We start from the raw sequence: 21,597 nt of genomic DNA, 5'->3' as shown, positions 1-21,597 counted from the left end.
CTGAACACTTTATTCCTGCTTTGTTTATACCAGAGCCATCTAGAAAGGGTCTATTTCCTCCCTCGCCCATGAATTGTGCCTTTGTTTATTCAGCCCAAAATTGCACTGCCCTCTTTTATTGCAGTTGGCTCTGAATAACAACATCCTTTGCACCCTAAGGGCTTGTCTACATGAGAAAGTTGCACTGGTTTAATTTAAGGTATGAATTTAAACTGATTTAATTAAAACTGGTGCAGACCTCTGTGTGGACACTCTTATTTCAGTTTTGAAGTGTTCAGTTTAGTTTAAGTTGATTTGGCATCAGTTTAACCTAAACTGAAATAAATCACTCTTAAAGTATAATAACGTTGTCTACACCGGGATTTGCACCAGTTTTAACTAAATCATTTTAAGGATGTTCAGTGCCTATGCTGTTAGCTTACGGACCATTCTTCAAGGTAACAACTTTCCTGACATTAAAGCTTTATGAAAAAGAATTGTTCATTTAAGAATTGTTTCTCTTTGAAGAGAATGAGGCCCCTGAATCATCAATGAATTTGTACCAGTGAATCAGCATGCAAGGTCATCATGTTTTGCTCCAATATGGGAAAGTGTATCCATCCAATTTTGGGTCCTCTTTCCCAGCCTCCTCTTTCTGCAGCAGAATGAACTTGATTTGATTCTTGTTGGTATCCCTGCTTTCCAGGCTGTCAGCAGAATTAAATGGCAGCAGTAAAAGCTGACACTCTAGTTAGTTTTCATTTAGCTGCACTATAGGAAAGCTATAAGAAGATAGAGCTAATTGTCAGCAGTCTTAGGAAGACAGCACTGTGTCTGCTAGCATTTGGTTCACATTCAGGAGATTATCTTTGTAACCATGGAGGACGAAGAAATGTAAGTTCTAAAAAAAAACAACGGAAAGTTTCGATTCTGCAGAAGTTAATATTATTGGTTCCTCCACTCCCCATTGGGAAGTAGGTGATTAGACTTTTACAAGTCCTGGCCAAGTCAAAGTACTGTATACTATTGGCATAGTGATTCTCTATAAAATGTATGGTGAAGTTTTGCAAAAACAGAATGAGTTTCAATGTAGACAATTACATCAAGCACTGAAATACTGAAGAGCTAACTGAGCCAGAAGAAAAGCAGTATTTCTGATTTTGCTCAATCCTTTTCATTTATTAACTGGGGAGAAACAGGTTTACTGAACTTTTTAATCTCTTTTCAAGGAAGAGACCATTTCAGGTTTGAAGGATCTCATTTCTGAGATGGAGCAATCATCAAAGTAAGTCTCAGATTCCAATTCCAGCATCATAGTCTGACTACTATAAAATCCGTGAAAATATTGCATTGTTAGCCTAGTGTGGCAAATGATCGATGCTATTATGGTGGGTCCCATGCTTTTCCTTTGTGTGATGGGTCAGGGCGCCACCTCTTGCCCCTATTCTTGTGCGTCGATGGTTCCGCTAGTGCCCTGATGGGGGAGGAGGGAAAGGACTCGGTCCCACCCTCTACTCCGGGTCCCAGCCCAGGGGCCCTATGGACAGTGACTAAGCACTTGAAGCTGTAATTCTTTCTCCTGGGCTAGCTCCTGCTCTTTCCCCTTCAGCTTCTCAGGCTTCCCGACCTCTCTCCCCTTGGGCAAGGTTTCTCTCGGTCCTCTGCGCCTGGGGAATCCCCCGCTCTGCTTGAGCAGGGTTTCTCTTCCCCTGGTGCTCTGATCCTCTAGTCAACAACAGTACTCCTTCAAACTACAGTCGGCTCTCCTTCCCCTCTCTCATCTGACTGAAGCAGGGGGTTTTATTAGGCTTCTGGCAGGGCCTTATTTGGCTCCAGATGCTCTAATTAACCTGTAGTAACCTCTCCTCGGTCCATAGGCACCAACTTTTCCCGGCACCGGTGAGTACTCGAGCCACTGCCTGGCCCCATACCCACCCCTGCCCTGCCCCCATTCCAACCCATTCCCCAAAGTCTCCGCCCCCTCCCTGCCCCTATTGGACTCCTTCCCCAAATCCCTGCCCAGGCCTTGCCTCTTCCCTTGAGCACTCCGCATTCCCGCTCCTTCCCTCCCTCCCAGTGCTTGCCATGTGAAACAGTTGTTTCATGGCAGCAAGCACTTGGAGCTAGGGGGAGAAGCTGGGATGCGGCACGCTCAGGGGAGGAGGTGCAGGTGAGCTAGGGCGGGGAGCTGCCGGTGGGTGCAGAGCACCCACCAATTTTTCCCCGTGGCTGCTCCAGCCCCGGAGCACCCACGGAGTTGGCACCTATGCCTCAGTCCACAGGAATTAAGGTTCTGATCATCCTGGGACCTCCCATCTATCACTCTCCTGCTGCCTTCTGGCCCTGCTGTATCACATACCCCACCGCCCCCTGCTCAACACCACGGTTTTGGGCTACTTAGGATGAGAAGCAATGCTGTCACAAAAGGCCATCAGCGTTGCTGTGTTGGCTTTCAGGTCTATGCTTTACCTGGAAATGGAAGGGTTGCAGGGATAGGAACCATCTAGTCACTCTTGCATTCTTCTCCTTGTTTCTGTGCATCCACTGGAGCGGGGCGTGGTGCGTCACGAGGGTGAACCGCCGCCTCAGTAGGTAGTATCAGAGAGTCTTCATGGCTCATTTAACCGCCAGACATTCCTTTTTGACGATGGCTTACTGTTGCTCCCTGGGGAGGAGTTTCTGGCTGGGGTACAGGATTTGGGTGCTCATCCTCCTCCACCATCTGTGAAAGAATGGCCCCTAGCCCTACATCCGAGGCATCCATCTGTAGGAGGAATTCCTTCTCGAAGTCTGGGGCTATGAGCACTGGATGACTGTAAAGGGCTGTCCTTAAATCTGTGAATGCTTCTTCTGCCACATCAGTCCACTTTACTACATCTGGGCCCTGAGCTTTTATCAGGTCCATCAATGGCCAGGCTCTCGTGGCAAAGTGAGGGATGAATCTGCGATAGTACCCCCCATCCCTAAAAATGCTCTGACTTGCTTTTTGAAGACAAGTCAGGGCCAACCGTGTATTGCCTCTACTTTGTTCCATTGGGGTTTCAACAAGTCCCTTCCTACTATATACCCGAGGTATCTGACTCGGCTAGCCCCACCACACTGTTGGGAGGGTTGGCGGTGAGGCCGATCTGTCTAAGGGCATCTAGCACCGCTTCTACTTTTCCGAGGTGCATCTCCCAGTCAGGGCTATGGATGACTATGTCGTCCAAATAGGCAGCGGCATACTTGGCGTGAGGTCGTAGTAATTTGTCCATTAGTCTTTGGAATGTTGTGGGGGTCCCGTGGAGTCTGAAAGGGAGGGCAGTGTATTGGAAGAGGCTGTCGAGTAGAGAGAAAGTGGTTTTCTCCTTGGCATCCTCGGGCAGGGGGATTTGCCAGTAGCCTTTCTTCAGTCCCTTGTGCTCTTTGGCCCTACTGTATCACACTAGCCACTGAAATCTAAATGTGTTAACAAATAAATTATTTGTAGTTTACTACCTTATTAAATGTGACTTTCTATATTATAACTGTTTTTGTTTAATGTTTATTTGTAAACTCTTTGACTCCTTGGAAATATATCACTCTTGTTAAGCTAATTATTATTGTTATATTGAAATATTTATTACATCCTGTCTTATATGCTGCATAGACAGTCTACTGAAGCTCTATGCATCTGTGAGGAGGATATCACCAGATTGCGTCAACAACTGGATGAAACCAATGATGAACTTGCTCAGACTGGCAGGGACAGAGAATCATTAGCTCAGGAGAATGACAGGTTGCAGGAGCAACTTCATAGAGTTAAGAAGGAAAATCAGGTATATCTATGTACAGAAACCTAGACTGAAAGGTAAAATTGCATATTTCCCAAAGTGTTGCATGTAATTTCTGTGCTATTATATGCAAAAGAACTAAACTCAGAACTGCTGATTGGTTTCTAATCTCAGCTCTGTCCTGTCTGTCCTGTTTTCTCCTACACCTCATCTGCAAATGGTGTGAAATAAGTTTCTAGGTCAGGGATTCTCAATTTTTTTCATAGGGTGGATCACAGAGAGGTAACTTGAGGAGCCACTACACCAATTGCTTACATGGAAAAGTAATTTAAGAAAGAAGCAGCAAAGAATCCTGTGGCACCTTATAGACTAACAGACGTTTTGCAGCATGAGCTTTCGTGGGTGAATACCCACTTCTTCGGATGCAAGCAGACATCCGGAGGATGCCACAGGATTCTTTGCTGCTTCTACAGAACCAGACTAACACGGCTACCCCTCTGATACTTAATTTAAGAAAGTATTTGGTATTTTAGTTGTCTTTAAGGTGACAAATGTTTTGTCCTTTTAAAAATAAGTATTATACTATCCTCTTTCTTTCTTTTCTTTCCCTCCCAAGTGTTCTGTTCCTTTAGCTCCTCTTCTCTCTTGCACATGCTTCTCTCATTTATGGTTATCTTCTCCCCTGTTGTCCTCTTCGCTCTGCAGATACTTTCCTGCAACTTGGGTTCACTGTTCTGGGCATGTTGCCCAGTCACCTGGTGTTCTCTTCTCTCCCATATCTTGAACGTTTTATTCTTTTCTCTTGTTGACATTCTTTCTTTTTATTTACGGTATTTATATCCCTAGGAAGAGAGCCCAACCTATGTGCATGTCTGTCTCTCCAGGAAGCTCAGTTATCCTCCTCTTCATCTCATTTTGTTCCTCCGCCTCCATCCGTTCTTCATCATTGTCATCATCATCATTCTCTTCCTCCTCCCTGCTTTTGTCTTGTTCCTCAAAGTCTGCCTTCTTGTTTTTGTCTTTCCTTGCTTCTTTCTTGCCTTTTTGCTCATGCCTGTAAACTTCCAGTGATTCCTTTAAAGGGGCTATGAATCTCTGGAACTCCATTTCCTCCATGGCTGAGAAGACATCTCCAGCATTCAGTGTTTTTTCCTCTTCCCCTTCACTGCAAAGTTATTTTTGCTTGTGCTAGATAGCTTTGATAGATAGGAGCTGAAGGAGGCTCCTGTTTCCTCTTCTCTTCTTAAGTAGAAGTGGTTTAACGTAGGCCTAATCTGCCCACAGAAATTGCATCAATTTAAATATATTTCCAAATTGATTTTGTTAAATTTGTCCACAGAAGGAGGGGTTGCACTTTCTTAAACAGCTGTGTTATTAGTGTTATTAATTGGTGTAATTTCTATGTGTAGACCAACTGACAGCAAAGCTTGCTGCTCCTTCTTGTTTCTAGTTACTTTTACAGGGCTCCAAGTTTTTCTTTGCAGTGATGAGTCAGGACGCCTATGGAAGCAGTTGAAAGTAAGGAAGAAAGCCATCATTGTGTAATCGGTTAACTTTTATTGGACCAGCAGGAAGTGCTTTGTAGCTTTAATCATTTTGCTCTTGCCCTATGGAACAGTTTCATCCTGGACTGTGTCTCACAAATAAATCAGAACCATTTAAAATCCTATCAAAGAACTGACCTCTTCTCCCCTACCTTTTTGCTGAAGAGCTTTAGCACCAGTTACCTCTGCACCCTTTTATAAATCATTGTTTTTGTCTAACATTAGCCAACTAAGTTTTTTTCAGAATGTTGTTTTGTAACAGATTCAAATGTCCTCTTACAACTTTTTATAAAAGTTAATCTGAAGATTAACTAGAAGTCCAATCATCATGTTAATATTTTTCTGTTTGCACAGCTGAAATGTTTGTTTATAATTTTTTGCAACTTTTAATCATAAAAAAAACTATGCATCAAAGCATTATTCACTATTTACCTGCTAGTAAAATGGAATAAGAAACTAAAGGCATAAAGAGTGTTAACCTTGTGGAAAAACTATATCTATCTTCACAGATTCTACACCAAAAACTTGCAAAGTGTCAGAATGAGCTTGATGATATGAAGTTGAAAGCGCAGGATTCAAGCTCAGATATTGCCAGATTGAGGAGCACATTGAATTCTATAGTAAGTGTTTGTATGTAGGTGAGACAGATAGAAAAAGCTACACAGGTAACAAAACCTGAGTTGCAGTTTTACTTCTTTTGCATTAGGCAAGCAAGGAAGAAGTGTACTTTACTGTTTTTTGTGGTTCGGGTTTTTTTAAAGTTCATAAGATGGGGTACTATATGATGCAGGGACTGGGTGTCTTGTATCTCCAGGTCATTGGTTTAATACCAGATTGGATTAATAGTGACTGAAATGTAGCATCTAATCACTGTCCAGGGACTTTTGTGAATGCGTGAACTCAATCACCTGTGTGCCTCCATTGTTTTGGGGAGTGCTGTACACAACAGAATGGGCACACAACTCCCATTAGTAATAGTGCTGACACTAGTCCATGAAGTGATAACAATTCACCACATTTTTTTCTCACTATGAACTATTCCAAGTATATTTCAATAATATCTATAAATGTTAGAACTTGTAACTTAATGGTATTTTTAGGATTTAGTATACAGAGTTGAAAATCTTTTATCTGCAGGAATAGGGAATTATTCCAATCATTTGTGTCTGTTCAGGAATTTTTAATTTAAAACATGAATGAAGCATATCACTGTATTGAAGAAATTCATTTTTATCATTTAACTTAAAAATGCAGCTAATAGATAAATGTAAGCAGATACAAAACATTCTGCCTCTTGAGAAACCTTTTATTTGATGTCTTGGCTGAAAGGGCAGACTCTTTGTGTCATCCCTGTAGATACTATGCTTCCTATATTTATTTTGTCCTACTTAATGCAGAAGATCAGTTTAAAAAATCAGATCCTGTATTTTAGGAGAGAGAGAACTGTGAACTTTCGGAGAGCTACCACAGAGCCAGTGAACAGGCAGAAAGCTGGGAAACAAAATTCCACCAAGCGGAGGGAGATTGCAGCTCTGTCCGATTGATGCTCCTCAATACAGAGTCTGAGAGCCGCAGGCTGAAAGAAAGAATGGAATCCCTTGAAATAGAGATTGAGCAAGTAAGGTGGCATAGTATCTTAAAAAATCACCCTAACCTAAACAATGCCTGGCAATATCTTAACTCTGCAGTTGTTTAAAGATTTGGTATAATACCTACTTCTACTGCATACTGCAAAGACAGGTGGGATAAAAGACACAATTTTATGAAGAATCCTGGACTGTGTTGTATCTTGTAGTAGCATGGGTTGGAATTCTGTTAGCCACTGATTTAGGAGGCTGTTGATGGAATTTAGATTCCTAAGTGCCTAATTCCTATTTGAAAATGAGATTTAGGCTGCTGAATCAGTTAGGAGTTGCAATGCTGAGCGTAGCAACATCTAAATACCTTTAACAAATACCTGGGACCAAATGTTTGGGTGATCCAGTAAAACTGGGACAAAATCTCAGTTCCACTAGAACTGGCCAGGACACTGGCACTGCCTCCTCAGATTGGGACATACCCATGGGCGGCAGTTCGCATAGGCTGGGGGAGGCTGTGCTTCCCCAAACAGCCAGGCGTGGCCCCACCCCCCTGCTCCCTGTGTGTAGCGGCTCCAGTCCTCCTCCAGCCCCCCAGTGCTCCGGCTGGGGAGGCTGTGACGGCGCGCTGCCTGCCCTCCCATGCTCTGGGCTAAGGGGGCTGGGCTACCCATCCTCCCAAGCTGGGGAGCCTGTGGCCACGCACCTTGCTGGTGCTAGGGGGCTAGCCTGGGGCAGGACTGGGCCATTGGCCGCAGTGGGGGGGATCCTCTGGATTCTGGTGGGAGTGGAAGGGGCAGGGCCTCGGGTGGGTGGATGGGGCGGGGCTGAGAGCTAGCCTCCCTGAGCCAGCGGTTCACGCACCGCCCATGGACATATCTGGTAAACCAGGATGTGCTTGCCCTAAATAAGGACGTTAGTGTGAAGACCTGTGGCTGTTATCTTGGGAATGCTTCTTTGGTGTGATTTTTTTTTGATCACTTCCATAGGAGTGCCTCATTTTACAAGTGACAGCAATGTAAGTATTACTCACAATATCTAAATAGTCATTGATTTTTTTTTCCCTTTTCAGTCTGTTTTCTATACATAGAACGACGGGATTTATTTTATTGTTCAGATAAGTGATTCTGTTATGAAACTGAATGTAGGGCTGAAAGCAGAATTTTGAAGATATCCACTCCACAGACACTGCAAAATCCCAAATAGGGATTCCAAAATGTCAGAGACAACTTTAGGATCAGAAACAAGATTTTTTTTTTAGTTATTCGATACAAGGGGTGTGAAAAGTTTATTTTAAAACTTACTCTAGAATCTTTCAGGAATTCTGACATTTTACAAAAGAATGTGCATTTTTTTTCATTTTCCATAGGAAGTTTCTCAAAAACAGCATGGATTGTTTTCTAATAAGATCAGGTTTTTGGATAGTGTTAAATAATTTTCAGTACAAATTGTTACTTAACTTAGACCATTTGTTTTGGCAGCACTTAACAACAGAAAAAGCATACAAGTCACAGATTTCTACCATAAACAAGTCTCTTATGAAAATGGAAGAGGAGCTTCAGAATGTGCAGTTGGAGAAAGTCTCCGTTCTTGCAGATCTCACCTCTACACAAGAGCTTTGTATTAAATTAGACTCTAGCAAAGAGCTACTAAATCGGCAACTAAACTCTACAGCACAAGAAGTAGAAAGGGTATGTAAAATATGTACTGGAAGAGCAGTTTATGTGTGAAAATTACATTTCAGTTTATAAGAGAGAGAATTTTTTTTTGGTGCCTTGGGTCTAAATTTTCAAAAGGACTGGTTATGACTTTCTGAAGCATGTCCAAAGGTTTTCAGAGGGAAGATACGCTGAAAATACAATACTTTGTGAAAATCAGGCCCCTTTGAGGTGTCTTAAATTGGACACCTCAGAAATTGAGGCAGCTAAAATCACTAGTCACTTATGATAATGTGAGCCTTGGATTTTAAATCTGTACACCTGGTGTCATCTTCCTTTGGAGTAGCTGGCTGCTAACACAGAAGTTTCCCAGAAGGAATGTTGAGATGCCCAAACTTGACTCTTGTAGGATGTAGAGTATAGGCTGTCTTGCCCATAAGGTTATTTAGTATGCTTGATAATTATATATGTTTCTGTTGGCCCTGATTTTCACAAGCATTGTGAAGTTAAAGTTGGTGATAGACAAACTTCAAAAGCTTCAGTTTGGATAAACTCTGAAGAATATGGACACTTATTCATACTACTCAAATATTTTCAGTATAATTCCTCCTCTGTGTCATTCCCTGTTTCCGCCTTTCTTCATTTTTGTTTTTATCCCTCCTCCCAACACCACTAGCTCATTCCTCTTTTCCTTCCTGACTTCCAGCATTCTCCTTTATCTTTCTTCTCCTCTATAACAGACCAGCTACCTTTGAAGATAACATTGTGAGGTCTAGTAGTCTCTTTGCTGGACTATAGGTCAATAGTTCTAGTCAAATCTTGCATGTTCTGCAGGCTTTTCATATCATAAGTGTGCAGTACATTCTGAGATGCTGCTGATGGGGACGCCTTTCGTTCTTTCGTTCTTTCTTTCCATGCGGGTAGGTAGCAACAACTACAAATTTATATTTAAGTTTGATAGCCAGCACATTGCCATAGCAGTGAGCTGGTGAATGTCCTTCAGGCCCCCAGCAAAAGAACAAAGTGGACACTCAGATATGATGTGCAGGGGAAGCCTTATACTGTATGACAGGAGTAGTCAATTATTATTTGTCAAGGTCCAAATTTTTTGGTCAAGGTCCAAACTCCAGAGAAAATAATAATATTTAAAAAAATTATGATAATAAGTAAATAAAAAGATTTTGGGGTCTGTTCAAAAGCATCTGGCAGTCTAGATTAGTAGAGCCCTATGAAGATACAAAATTTGTATCTGCATCCAATCCACAAAAATGGTCTGTTGATATAATGAGGATAGCTGCGGATTTGCAGGACTCTACAGATTAGGCCCAGGGTCTGCCTATTGACTATCCTCTCTGTATTAGGTCTTACTGAAGCTGTCTGAGATGTAATGTGAGATTACCAGACTTGCTGGATCCTTCCATGAGCTCATCAAGTAGGAGGGCTGTTAGTGATTGTGGAGAGAGAGAAAAGTTCCAGATAAGAACGATGCAACATGAATGTATATTAGAATCTGGGAAGTGTTTTTGGAGGAAACACAGAAGTGGGGAAACTGTCTCTAGCTTTGCACACTGTTTAACATACACTTTACACAAAGCTATGTGTACTCTGCCACACAGCCCCTACTTTCTGTAGCATTCCATTGCAAAAATCAGCAACAAATTGGAAATTCTATGGCTGCATGAAGTATATTCAAATTGGAATTTTGTATGAATTAAAGTGATCATGAATAATACTGTTACTACAGTATTCCTCATATTACAGTATGCCTTATACCATTTATTTCATATTAAATTTATGCTGTTTCCAAACTTTCAGTTTTCAGTGTGCTGCAGATTTTTGTATTGACCTATATAGAACTGCATTGTAAAAGTTATTGAGGGGAGAGGGAACTGGAGTTTTTGACTGTTGGGTAGTAGAAAGTTGGGCATTTGAGACCTGGAAAGGTTTCAGCAGCCATCCTAATCTTAAATTAATACAGTTTATTAAAGAATGGTCAATAGGCTAAATAGGTATAAATGGAAAACCTGTAAATCTTTGTCTTTCAGCTGCAGAGTGAATGGGAGTCTTCTCGTTCTGAAGTAGAACTCCTGAGGAAACAACTAGCTAATGAAAGAATCTCTATGAAAAACCTGGAATCTTTGCTGGTGTCCAACCGAGAGAAAGAATTTCAGTCTCAGATAGCCAAACAAGAAAAGGAATCTGAAATTCAGCTTCTTAAAGAGCAGCTTTCTCTGGCTGAGAATAAACTGTGAGTAAATGACCAAGAGATAAAACTATTTGAATTATCTGAGCAGAAGTGATTTTTGTCTCTCTTCGGGAGTTATATACATCTATTGGTTATTTACTTGCATTTTTGAGCAGTTAGAGCACCTGAATAACTTATTAAAAATTGAAGAAGTCCAAGAGTTGATGCCTGCTTTTGATTCAGCAGCTGTACCATACAATATGTTTCCCCTTTAGATTTTTATTTAACTCCTTTTAAAAACTGTTTATGTGAACTAATGCTGACTTTGGTAACTAATCAGTTGTATATATTGATATATTTGGAAGGTTATAATCACCCCTTTTTTCTGAATCAAATGACAATTTTATGTACTTTACAGTGCTATCCAGAGTCGAGATTTTGCTCAGCTCAGAAATACAACAACTCAGCTAGAGTCTGAGCTAGATATCACCAAAAGGCAGCTGGGGACAGAGCGCTTTGAAAGGCAAGTGTATGTTTTTGTACTACTCCTAATTCCCCGTATTATTTCAGATGAAGTATAATATAGTAGTTAGTTAGACTAATTTAGTTAGACCAATTGAGAAGAAAGATGGCCGAGTATTTAAGGTAATACCCTGGGATATGGGTTCAATGCTTGTGTGCTGCCACAGTGCAATTAATTAATTAAAGGCAGTCAAATCAAGGTCCGTGTTTATTTTGATACTGAGGCCACAGCGAAATCTGCAAAAATTTAGTTTAAAACCTGGAAAATGTTAGTTGAAAAAGTGTTACCCGTAATGCTCCTATAGTTATGTAAAATAGATCAGATTGTAACACTTGTATCCTAATGGAGCAATACCAGTGCTTTTCAAACAAAACAACCTTCTAACAGTTCTCAGTTGCTTTCCTTCAACGCCCTCCCCACCTTTACTTTGGAAGTGCTAGCTAATCTGAGCAAAGATAGTCGAAAGGAGAAGAAAGCGAGAGAGAGGAAAAAGGAGGGTGGAGGAGAGGAGGGCTAGAGAAAGAAGAGTAGGAAAGCGAAGAGGAGGAGGAAAGGAGTTAGACGTAATGGGAATATAGAGGGATTGGGAAGGAATACAGGAAATTCTGAAGTATTTTGAAAAAAATCTTCAAAAACAATGAAGATTCACCAGCTTCTCCTATAGAGAAATGTGTGGCAAACAACAGTTGTCAACCTTTTGATTTTATTTTATTTTATTTTATCTCTTTATAAAACTAACTGTGGGCTATACATTTTCAAAACACACAGTCATGGCTTAACCTCATTTTTAAATTGAAAACAAAGGAATGGAATTGAATTTATTACTGTTGCTGACAATACAGTAGTAAAACATGTCTTTAATATGCCTGCTGTCTTTTGATTTGGGGAAATGAGCTTGCCACACAAAGAAACTTAGAAATGTCTCAGAAATCCACAGTCCCTGGTTATGATAAATATCAGTACAGTAATAAAAGCCTTCTGATAAGACACACAGGTTTATTTAAATTCATTTATGTAAACAATGACAACATATCAAGTTATGCAGTTGTATCATGTGCCTCAGCTTTCTGAAACAATATTGATATTCTTGCATAATTTCACTTTCTGAAGTCAGTTTTTGTTGTTCTAGAACAGTGGTGCCTATAATTTTCCTGTCGCATCCCCTCCCCTCACCTCAGTAATGGAATCTGTCCACACCTCCCCTCCATACTGTACAACTGGCTCAGCAGAGGAGCTGGGGCTGAAGGTGGAGCTGAGGGCAGAACTGGGGATGAGAAAGGAGCTGGGGCGAGAGGCGGAGCTGGCCTGGGAGCGGAGAGGGAATGAGAGCAGAGCTGGGCTGGAAATGGACAGGGGTCGGAGTGGAGCTGCAGCTGGGGATGGAGCTGGGCTGAGCATGGGGGCGGAGTGGAGGTGGAGTGGAGCTGTGGCTGGGGTTGGAGCTGGGCTGGGGTGGAGCAAGGGGCGAAGTGAAGCTGCATCTAGGGCCAGAGCTGGGCTCAGGGCAGAGCGGGGGGTGAAGTGAAGTGCAGCTGGTGACAGCTGGGAGGCAGAGGCAGAGGGGCTGGGTAGTGCTCCCTCCCTGCCCCCTGTGGGGACTGGCCTGGGCACCACCATGCACCCCCCTGAATGTTCCTCTATGCTCTCCTAGGGGGACATGCCCCACAATTTGGGGTCCACTGTTCTAGAAGACATTATAATTTGATAAAATGAGGATAGTATGGTAAACTAGTCCTAATACAGTTATTCTGAGTTTTCCTAGAGTCCATAATTCTGAACCTGTGCTGTATCAATCAGAATCTTTGCTTTAATAAATCATTTTGTGAACAACATACCTCCAGTATCTGTCTAATACTGTTTTATATTGCATTAATCTACGGGTGTGTTCTGTTCCTTATGTACCACAGCCAGCAGTATATTTTATATCAGGAAAACCTGACTTTTGGCAACAGTAAAGTGAATAGAATAACATTTGGGCTTTATAATATTTTTCATAATCCAGACAATTAAGTAGTTTTATAAAGTAATGTGTTAGAGACCCATATTGCATTGTCTGTAGGGAATTGGAGCAGCCATTATGTGCTCTGCAATAGCTCTTGCAGAACCCTGAGGAATGCAAGAAAGTGAACATTAGCCAAGAGAGAGATTGGGATAACCCTCACTATTATGGAATTTTTAGCTTTGGTCTGAGGAACCACCAGAGCAGCGCAAAAGAATCTTCTGCTTAGTATTTCTTCTAGCAGATAAATATTTCTAATAGTGCAGAACAATTTCTCTTTAGTGCATTGGGTATGTGTCCTACCCTTGTGCAGATGATGTGGAAAAAGCTGACGTACTCCATGCTTTTTTTGCCTCACTCTTCACAGACAAGGTCAGCTCCCAGACTGCTGTACTGGGCAACACAGTATGGGGAGGAGGTGAGCAGCCCTCAGTGGTGAAAGAACAGGTTAAGGACTGTTTAGAAAGCTGGACATGCACAAGTCCCTGGGTCCAGATCTAATGCAACCAAGGGTGCTGAGGGAGTTGGCTGATGTGATTGCAGAGCCATTGGCCATTATCTTTGAAAATTCATGGCGATCGGGGGAGGTCCTGGACAATTGGAAAAAGGCAAATATAGTGCCCATCTTTAAAAAGGAAAAAAGAGAACCCAGGGAACTACAGACCCATCAGCCTCATTTCAGTCCCTGGCAAAATCATGGAGCAAGTCCTCAAGGAATCCATTTTGAAGCACTTGGAGGAGAGGAAGGTGATCAGGAACAGTCAACATGGATTCACCAAGGGCAAGTCATGCCTGACCAACATGATTGCCTTCTCTGATGAGATAACTGTGGATATGGGGAAAACAGTAGATGTGATATATCTTGATGTTAGCAAAGCTTTCGATACGGTTTCCCACAGTATTCTTGCCAGCAAGCTAAAGTAGTATGGATTGGATGAATGGACTATAAATTGGATAGACAGCTGGCTAGATTGTCAGGCTCAATGGATAGTGATCAACAGCTCGATGTCTCGTTGGCAGCCGGTATCAAGTGGAGAGCTCCAGGGGTCAGTCCTGGGGATGGTTTTGTTCAACATCTTTATAAATGATCTGGATGATGGGATTAATTGTACCCTCAGCAAGTTCGCAGATGACACTAAGGCCTGGTCTACACTAAGGGGGGGGGGTCGAACTAAGGTACGTGACTTCAGCTACGCAAATAGCGTAGCTGAAGTCGAAGTACCTTAGTTCGGGCTACTCACCAGTCCAGACGCCGCGGGAACGAAGTCCGCGGCTCCAAGGTCGACTCCGCCACCGCCATTCGCGGTGGTGGAGTTCCGGAGTCGACCGCAGCGCGTGGGGAGTTCGAACTATCGCGTCTTGATTAGACGCGATAGTTCGAACTCCGAGAAGTCGAACTCTCCACGTCGACCCGCGCGGTAAGTATGGACCTACCCTAAGATGGGGGGAGAGGTAGATAAGCTGGAGGGTAGAGATAGGGTCCAGAGTGACCTAGACAAATTGGAGGATTGGGCCAAAAGAAATCTGATGAGGTTCAACAAGGACAAGTGCAGAGTCCTGCACTTAGGAAGGAAGAATCCCATGCACCGCTACAGGCTGGAGACTGACTAGCTAAGCAGTAGTTCTGCAGAAAAGGACCTGGGGATTACAGTGGATGAGAAGCTGAATATGAGTCAGCAGTGTGCCCTAGTTGCCAAGAAGGCCAACGGCATATTGGGCTGTATTAGTAGGAGCATTGCCAGCAAATCGAGGGAAGTGATTATTCTCCTCTATTTGGCACTGGTGAGGCCGCACCTGGAGTATTGTCCAGTTTTGGTCCCCCCACTACAGAAGGGATGTGGACAAATTGGGGAGAGTCCAACAGAGGGCAACAAAAATGATTAGGGGGCTGGGGCACATGACTTACAAGGAGAGGCTGAAGGAACTGGTGTTGTTTAGTCTGCAGAAGAGAAGAGTGAGGGGGAATTTGATAGCAGCCTTCAACTACCTGAAGGGGGGTTCCAGAGACGATGGAACTAGGCTGTTCTCAGTGGTGGCAGATGACAGAACATGAAGCAGTGGTCTCAAGTTGCAGTGGGGGAGATCTAGGTTGGATATTAGGAAACACTATTTCTCTAGGAGGGTGGGTGGGGAAGCACTGGAATGGGTTACTTAGGGAGGTAGTGGAATCTCCATCCTTATAGGTTTTTAAGGCCCAGCTTGACAAAGCCCTGGCTGGGATGATTTAGTTAGTGTTGGTCCTGCTTTGAACAGGGGATTGGACTAGATGACCTCCTGAGGTCTCTTCCAACCCTAATATTCTATGATTCTATGACTACAGCAGAACCCTGTTTATCTGATCTAATTGTGGGACTGGTACCAGATAATCAAAAATTCAGATAATCCGGAGTAGTGGTTCTCAAACTTTTTTTCCGCGGGCCACTTAATGATCTTTCTAAATTTTCTTTGTACCGTTCGCTAACTATTATTAAGTGCTTTGGATAAAAGTGCTATATAAAAAAAAACCTTAATAATTAACCTTTTTTGGTCTACAAATAAAAGCACACAACTCATATTTTAATATCAGTAGTCTTACCTTTCTAACACGATGGATGTGCCCTCCCTCCCCTGCCGCGGCAGCCCCCGAGCTGGGGCTGGGAAGGGAGGGGGGGGTCTCTTTCCCGCCACAGAGCTGAGGCTGGGAAGGAGAACCATCTCTCCCTGGCAGCTGTAGCCCTGGAGCTAGGGTAAATTGCCTCTTTCTCTGGCTGCCTCAGCCCTGCACATCCCAAATTCCCATCATCCCCTCTTCTCGCCTCACTGCCCCATCCCTCCTACTCCTGATTCCCCCCCAAGGCCATCACGTCACCTTACATGTGTGTCTTCTCCAGGGTCCAGGCACCTAATTAGTGGTGCCTGCACGACTCCACTAATTAGGTGGGTGGCCCTTCATTCTCTTGTGTGCGGCTGCCCAGGGGCACAATTTAGAGGGAACTATCTGTGGACCACCTGAATGGAGCTCGCGGACCACTGGTTTGAGAACCTCTGATCCAGAGAATAGAAAAGTGTGAGGCCACAGCACTGTCTAGTAGCCCCAGAAGAGATCACCCACTTCTGGACCTGTTTGCGCTGGTTGTTTGGATAATATGGAGAGCCGGATAATGGAGGGTCAAATAAACAGGGTTCTACTGTATTTCTAACTACAACTTTCTGGTTTAGAGGTTGAGTGCTATCCATTGAACTGTGCTGACAAAACATTTATGTACCCTCTTTTTATTGCACACCATACTATAACATAAGACTACTTTGGGTCTAAAGTAGAGTATTGTAGAGAGGCTTTGCTTCTTAGTTGGCAATGTCTCCTTTAAAATCAATTACCATTTTGATTTAGGGAACGTGCTGTACAAGAGCTTCGTCGCCAGAGTCTTACTACTACATACCAACTAAGCTCTACTTTAAGGACATCATCACCTGAACGTTCCCTCCGTCGATCTCCTGATTGGACTCTGGACAGATCCTTGGAAGAGTAAGTCATTCAGGAACATCCCAACTCATGGTGGGAAAAGAGTACAGAGACTTAAAACTCAACTTTTGAGGAGACAGAAGTAGTAGCATGGACCTGTTTCAGCTCATGGTTGAAGTCTATGGAATTTAACTACTGTAAAAACTGGTATGAGTGAAAGGAGAATCAGGCACAAAGTCCCTACTAATTATCGTAAAATTTTGTATTCAACTATATCAATTATATAGTACATAGTAGCTATATGCACTGTAATTGCTATAGTTATAACACCGGCAATACTATATAGACTTTCCTAATATTCTTAAATCATCCCACTGTCCAATTTTAGACACAAATATTTGATCTTGCCAACAACAAAGTCAGTATTTCATGTCAGTCCAACCTTTAAGTATTTGTCCACTGTAGTTAGACTCCATTGTAGGTGCACATGCACCCCATGCATGTGTAACCCTTCTGCTGGGCAGAGTTGACAGCAACAAGGGCCGGGTTCAGTACATAGGGGTTCCCTTTTCAACAATGACAGAACAAGGAGTAATGGTCTCAAGTTGCAGGGGGGAGGTGTAGGTTGGATATTAGGAAAAACGTTTTCACTAGGAGGGTGGTGAAGCACTGGAATGGGTTAGCTAGGGAGGTGGTGGAATCTCCTTCCTTAGAGGTTTTTAAGGTCAGGCTTGACAAAGCCCTGGCTGGGATGATTTAGTTGGGAATTGGTCCTGCTTTGCGCAGGGGGCTGGACTAGATGACCTCCTGAGGTCCCTTCCAATCCTGATAGTCTGTGATTCTATGAATACAATGCAAAACTGGCTCGAGCCCCCACCCAGTGACCTGGGAAAATTACACACACACCCTTGGGTGCCTCAAAGAGGCAATAGTTCCCCTCTTGCAAGCACAGAGTCTTGGCACTGGTCTACACTATGAGTTTAGGTCGTATTTAGCAGCGTTAAGTTGATTTAACCCTACATCCGTCCACACAGCCAAGCCTGTTTTGTCGACTTAAAGGACTCTTAAAATCGATTTCTGTAATCCTCCCCGGTGAGGGGTTTAGCGCTAAATCGACCTTGCTGGGTTGAATTTGGAGTGCTCCATTGTGACTGGGGTAGGCTGGGTCCCCAAGGATAACTATAGGCATTTCAACATCCCCAGTGGTAATTTTCTGGTCTGGGAAGTGAGTTCCTTCCTGCAGCTGTTCAAATAGACCAGAGTTCCTGAAGATGCAAGCGTCATGAACCTTTCCTGGCCATCCCACGTTGATGTCGGTGAAACGTCCCTTGTGATCCACCATTGCTTGCAGCACCATTGAAAAGTACCCCTTGCACTTTACGTACTGGCTGCCAAGGTGGTCCCGTCCCAAGACAGGGATATGTGTTCCATCGCCCCACCACAGTTAGGGAACCCCATTGCAGCAAAGCCATCCACTATGACCTGCACATTTGCCAGAGTCATTACCCTTGATAGGAGCAGCTCAGTGATTGCATTGGCTACTTGGATCACAGCAGCCTCCATGGTAGATTCACCCACCGCAAATTGATTCCCGATTGACTGGTAGCTGTCTGGCATTGCAAGCTTCCAGAGGGCTATAGCCACTCACTTCTCAACTGTGAGGGCTGCTCTCATCTTGGTATGCTTGCGCTTCAGGGCAGGGGAAAGCAAGTCACAACTTTCCATGAAAGTGCCCTTATGCATGCAAAAGTTTCGCAGCCACTGGGAATCATCCCAGACCTGCAACACTATGCGGTTCCACCAGTCGGTGCTTGTTTCCTGGGCCCAGAATCGGCGTTCCATGGCATGAACTTGCCCCATTATCACCATGATGTCCAAATGGCCATGGCCCATGCTTTGAGAGAAGTCTGTGTCCATGTCCTCATCACTATCGTGATTGCGCTGTCGTTGCCTCCTCACCTGCTTTTGCAGGTTCTGGTTCTGCACATACTGCAGGATAATGCGCAAGGTGTTTACAATGCTTACAGCAGCAGCGGTGAGCTGAGCAGGCTCCATGCTTGCCGTGGTATGGCGTCTGCAGGAGAGCAGAGTTGCAGCTGAAGCGGTGGAGGACGACGGTTAGGACCGCGCACATTTCCCGAGGAAGAACACATGTACCCGGGAACCCATGACTGACAACGTGGAGAAATTTGCTATTGAGGCAATAGCAGCAGAGCAGAGTTGCAGTGGAAGCGGTGTATGACAATGGTGTATGACCTACTGCACCGTCTGCTGCCAGCAGCACCCAGGACAAACAGTGGTGGTGTTGGTGAGCTAAGATGAGCGGGCTGCACGCTTGCCATGGTATGGCGTTTGCTCAGAAAAAAGGCATGAAACGATTGTCTGCCGTTGCTTTCACAGAGGGAGGGGAGACTGACAACATGTACCCAAAACCACCTGCGACAATGTTTTTGCCTCATCAGGCACTGGGAGCTTAACCAAAGAATTCCAATGGGTAGCGGAGACTGCGGGAACTGTGGGATAGCTACCCACAGTGCACCGCTCCATAAGTCGATGCTAGCCATGGTAGTGAGGACGCACTCCACCAACTTAATGCGCTTAGTGTGGATATATGCAATCAACTGTATAAAATCTATTTCTAAAAATCGACTTCTATAAAAGCGGCCTAATTTCGTAGTGTAGACATACCCTTGGTGTAGCAAAAAATCTTTAATAACAGGAGGTAAACAACTTAGAATTAAATTGGGAAAACACCACAACTAGAGTTCATAAACACAAACCATGAACCAGAAGACCCACCCCTAAGTAGATTGGGCTGTGTCCTTTCCCTTTGTTTCTTGAGTCCAGCAACCGTCAGTGCAGCCCCAGAGTTTACCTCCCAGCCTGGGTGGAAGGGGGGAGGTATGGAGTCACCTCACACACGCCGCTGCTCGGGCCCTCAATGGCTGATTGCCATGCCTCTCTGTGGGGTTCTGCTCCAGTCTTCACCACCAGCCGCTCCTCTCCTCCAACCGCCCTGCTAGCCGCGCCTTTCCGCAAGCTGTTCTGCTAGCCGCACCTCTCCACCAGCCACCCAGCTGACCGCACCTCTCTGCTAGCCATTCTGCTAGCTGCTCACCAATATGTCTTCAGCCCCCGCTACTTAACATAGCTCTCAGTGATTTCAGCTCTCCGTGATTTCAGCTGTTAGTAGAGGAGCCTCACTGCTGGTGCACCTGGATAGTCTTCTTGCATCAGAACCACTAGCCCAACGTAGGTCTAATGCTTAGACCTAGGTATCAGTGATTTCAGTTCTGCAGCATGTAACAAGACTCCTAATTGAGTCTAAATTAGCTCTGTTATTGCACACTGGACAGAGGAGGGGTCAAAGTGGTGTTTAAGGCCCTCAGAAGGGCCCCACGCTACCAGGTACAAATACCTGTCCCCAGCCTCTCTCAATTCACTGGGCTTTGGAACCCATGTCCCTTGCCTAGCGAGTGCTTCTTAGTTGAGGGCGAGTCCCTCAGTCATAAAATGCCAAGTAGAGTTCTACTGTCCTTGATTCACATAACCAGAATAACAACGCTTTATTACTCCTGCCCCAATAACAAAGAGACTGGGGATCCCACAGCAGCCAAAGTGACCATTTGACTCTGCGTACACATGCAAGATAGGATTCTTTTTGCCCAGCAGTGTTTGATGGGGGCATTTTGTTCCCTTCATGCCCTCATAAACACACCTTTAGGCATAAATGGCAGAGCAAACCCTACCATCTCTCGGTTCCTTCTTAATGCCTGTGACAGCAAGACAATCTCCAGTGTCTGACTGCTATCCCATAGCTCTCCATCTTAGTTATATTTAGTGTTCAGATAGTGTTAGTTTTGTAATGATTGGAGCTGCTCAGTACACCAAACCCCTAGGTTGCCAGTATCATGTCAGGTGTATCACAACTCGCAGATAAACACTGTAGGTGCTACTGCAGCTAAGCCCTGTATGTGCTAGCCCTGGTGAGTCCCAGTAACCACTCAGACACACTGCTAAGAGCTAGAGCTGGGAGGGAAAGGGAAAGGTTGTAGATACCTTAGGTACAGAGGTTTAAATAGTTACAGTTCAAAGTATGCTACAGCAGTTCTTGTTTGGGTCTCTGGAGCAGTCCAGCTGAGTTGAGGCTTTACAGGCCTGGTGCCTGGGGTTCCCTCTCCAGTCACATCTCTATTCCAAATCAACGGGCACTTGCAGGTTTCCAGGCCAGGCTCAGTTCGTCTCTCTCATTGAGGCCCCTCTGCTCTGACTTCCTGCCCTGCTGCTGCTGCTCCCCCATAAGTTCCACACAGACCTGCACCCAGCTGTTGCATCCAGAAGTCACAGCCCGTTCCACACATGACTCTGCATATGGTTCCTGGGGATCCCACTCTGAATTCAGCTTTTCTCCAGCTCCCTGCTTGCCATGTGGCTGCTGCTTCAGTTTCTCTGTAGATCCTGGCTAGCCACATAGCCACCATCTCCAGCAACTTCCTTGGGTAGGACTTTTCCCCTTATTTGGCCAAGGGGAAGGGGATGTGCAGTGGGGAGGGTGCTGATGGGAGTTGTAGTCCCCTGTTTAAGAAGATCCATCACACTTTGTTGCTGTTTTGTTACATATTTTTTCTAGCACATTGGCAGTATATTTTAAAATAATATTTTTTGTTAGTTTATACTTCTGTACCAAGTCATCAGCCTCAGGACTGAGGCAAAGACTTCAGAGTTTAAAACTTTTCCTATTTGTGAGATAGCGATGTACTTAAATGATGGACATCTTAAATGTCTTTGTCTTGGAGAAGGCTGTATTCCAGACAAATGCTCAATATGCAGGTCTTTCCAAAACACACACACAAAGCCCAAGAGGCTCCTTTGAAATTATTTTTGTTGGAGCAGTCAATAGAGGGTGCTTCTGATTCTGAAGCCCCCTCAATGGAAATA

At 44.1% G+C, this 21,597-nt stretch overlaps 1 protein-coding gene across 7 annotated transcripts in view; it reads left to right on the top strand.

The window, feature by feature from the left end:
* The window catches only part of TSGA10 (testis specific 10), a 74,350-nt gene that overhangs the window by 37,830 nt on the left and 14,923 nt on the right, over positions 1-21,597 (top strand). For all 7 annotated transcript variants that reach the window (XM_045005564.1, XM_045005573.1, XM_045005602.1 and 4 more), the window contains 8 exons: positions 1,209-1,264; positions 3,608-3,776; positions 5,785-5,895; positions 6,708-6,893; positions 8,334-8,543; positions 10,556-10,758; positions 11,114-11,218; positions 16,588-16,722. In XM_045005564.1, the coding sequence (XP_044861499.1) occupies positions 1,209-1,264; positions 3,608-3,776; positions 5,785-5,895; positions 6,708-6,893; positions 8,334-8,543; positions 10,556-10,758; positions 11,114-11,218; positions 16,588-16,722 (1,175 nt within the window). The remainder of the gene's footprint in view (positions 1-1,208; positions 1,265-3,607; positions 3,777-5,784; positions 5,896-6,707; positions 6,894-8,333; positions 8,544-10,555; positions 10,759-11,113; positions 11,219-16,587; positions 16,723-21,597) is intronic.

This window comes from Mauremys mutica, chromosome 1 (genome assembly GCF_020497125.1).
Source record: "Mauremys mutica isolate MM-2020 ecotype Southern chromosome 1, ASM2049712v1, whole genome shotgun sequence".
NCBI classification, from domain to species: Eukaryota; Metazoa; Chordata; order Testudines; family Geoemydidae; genus Mauremys; species Mauremys mutica.
This window is presented reverse-complemented; position numbering and strand designations above follow the sequence as displayed.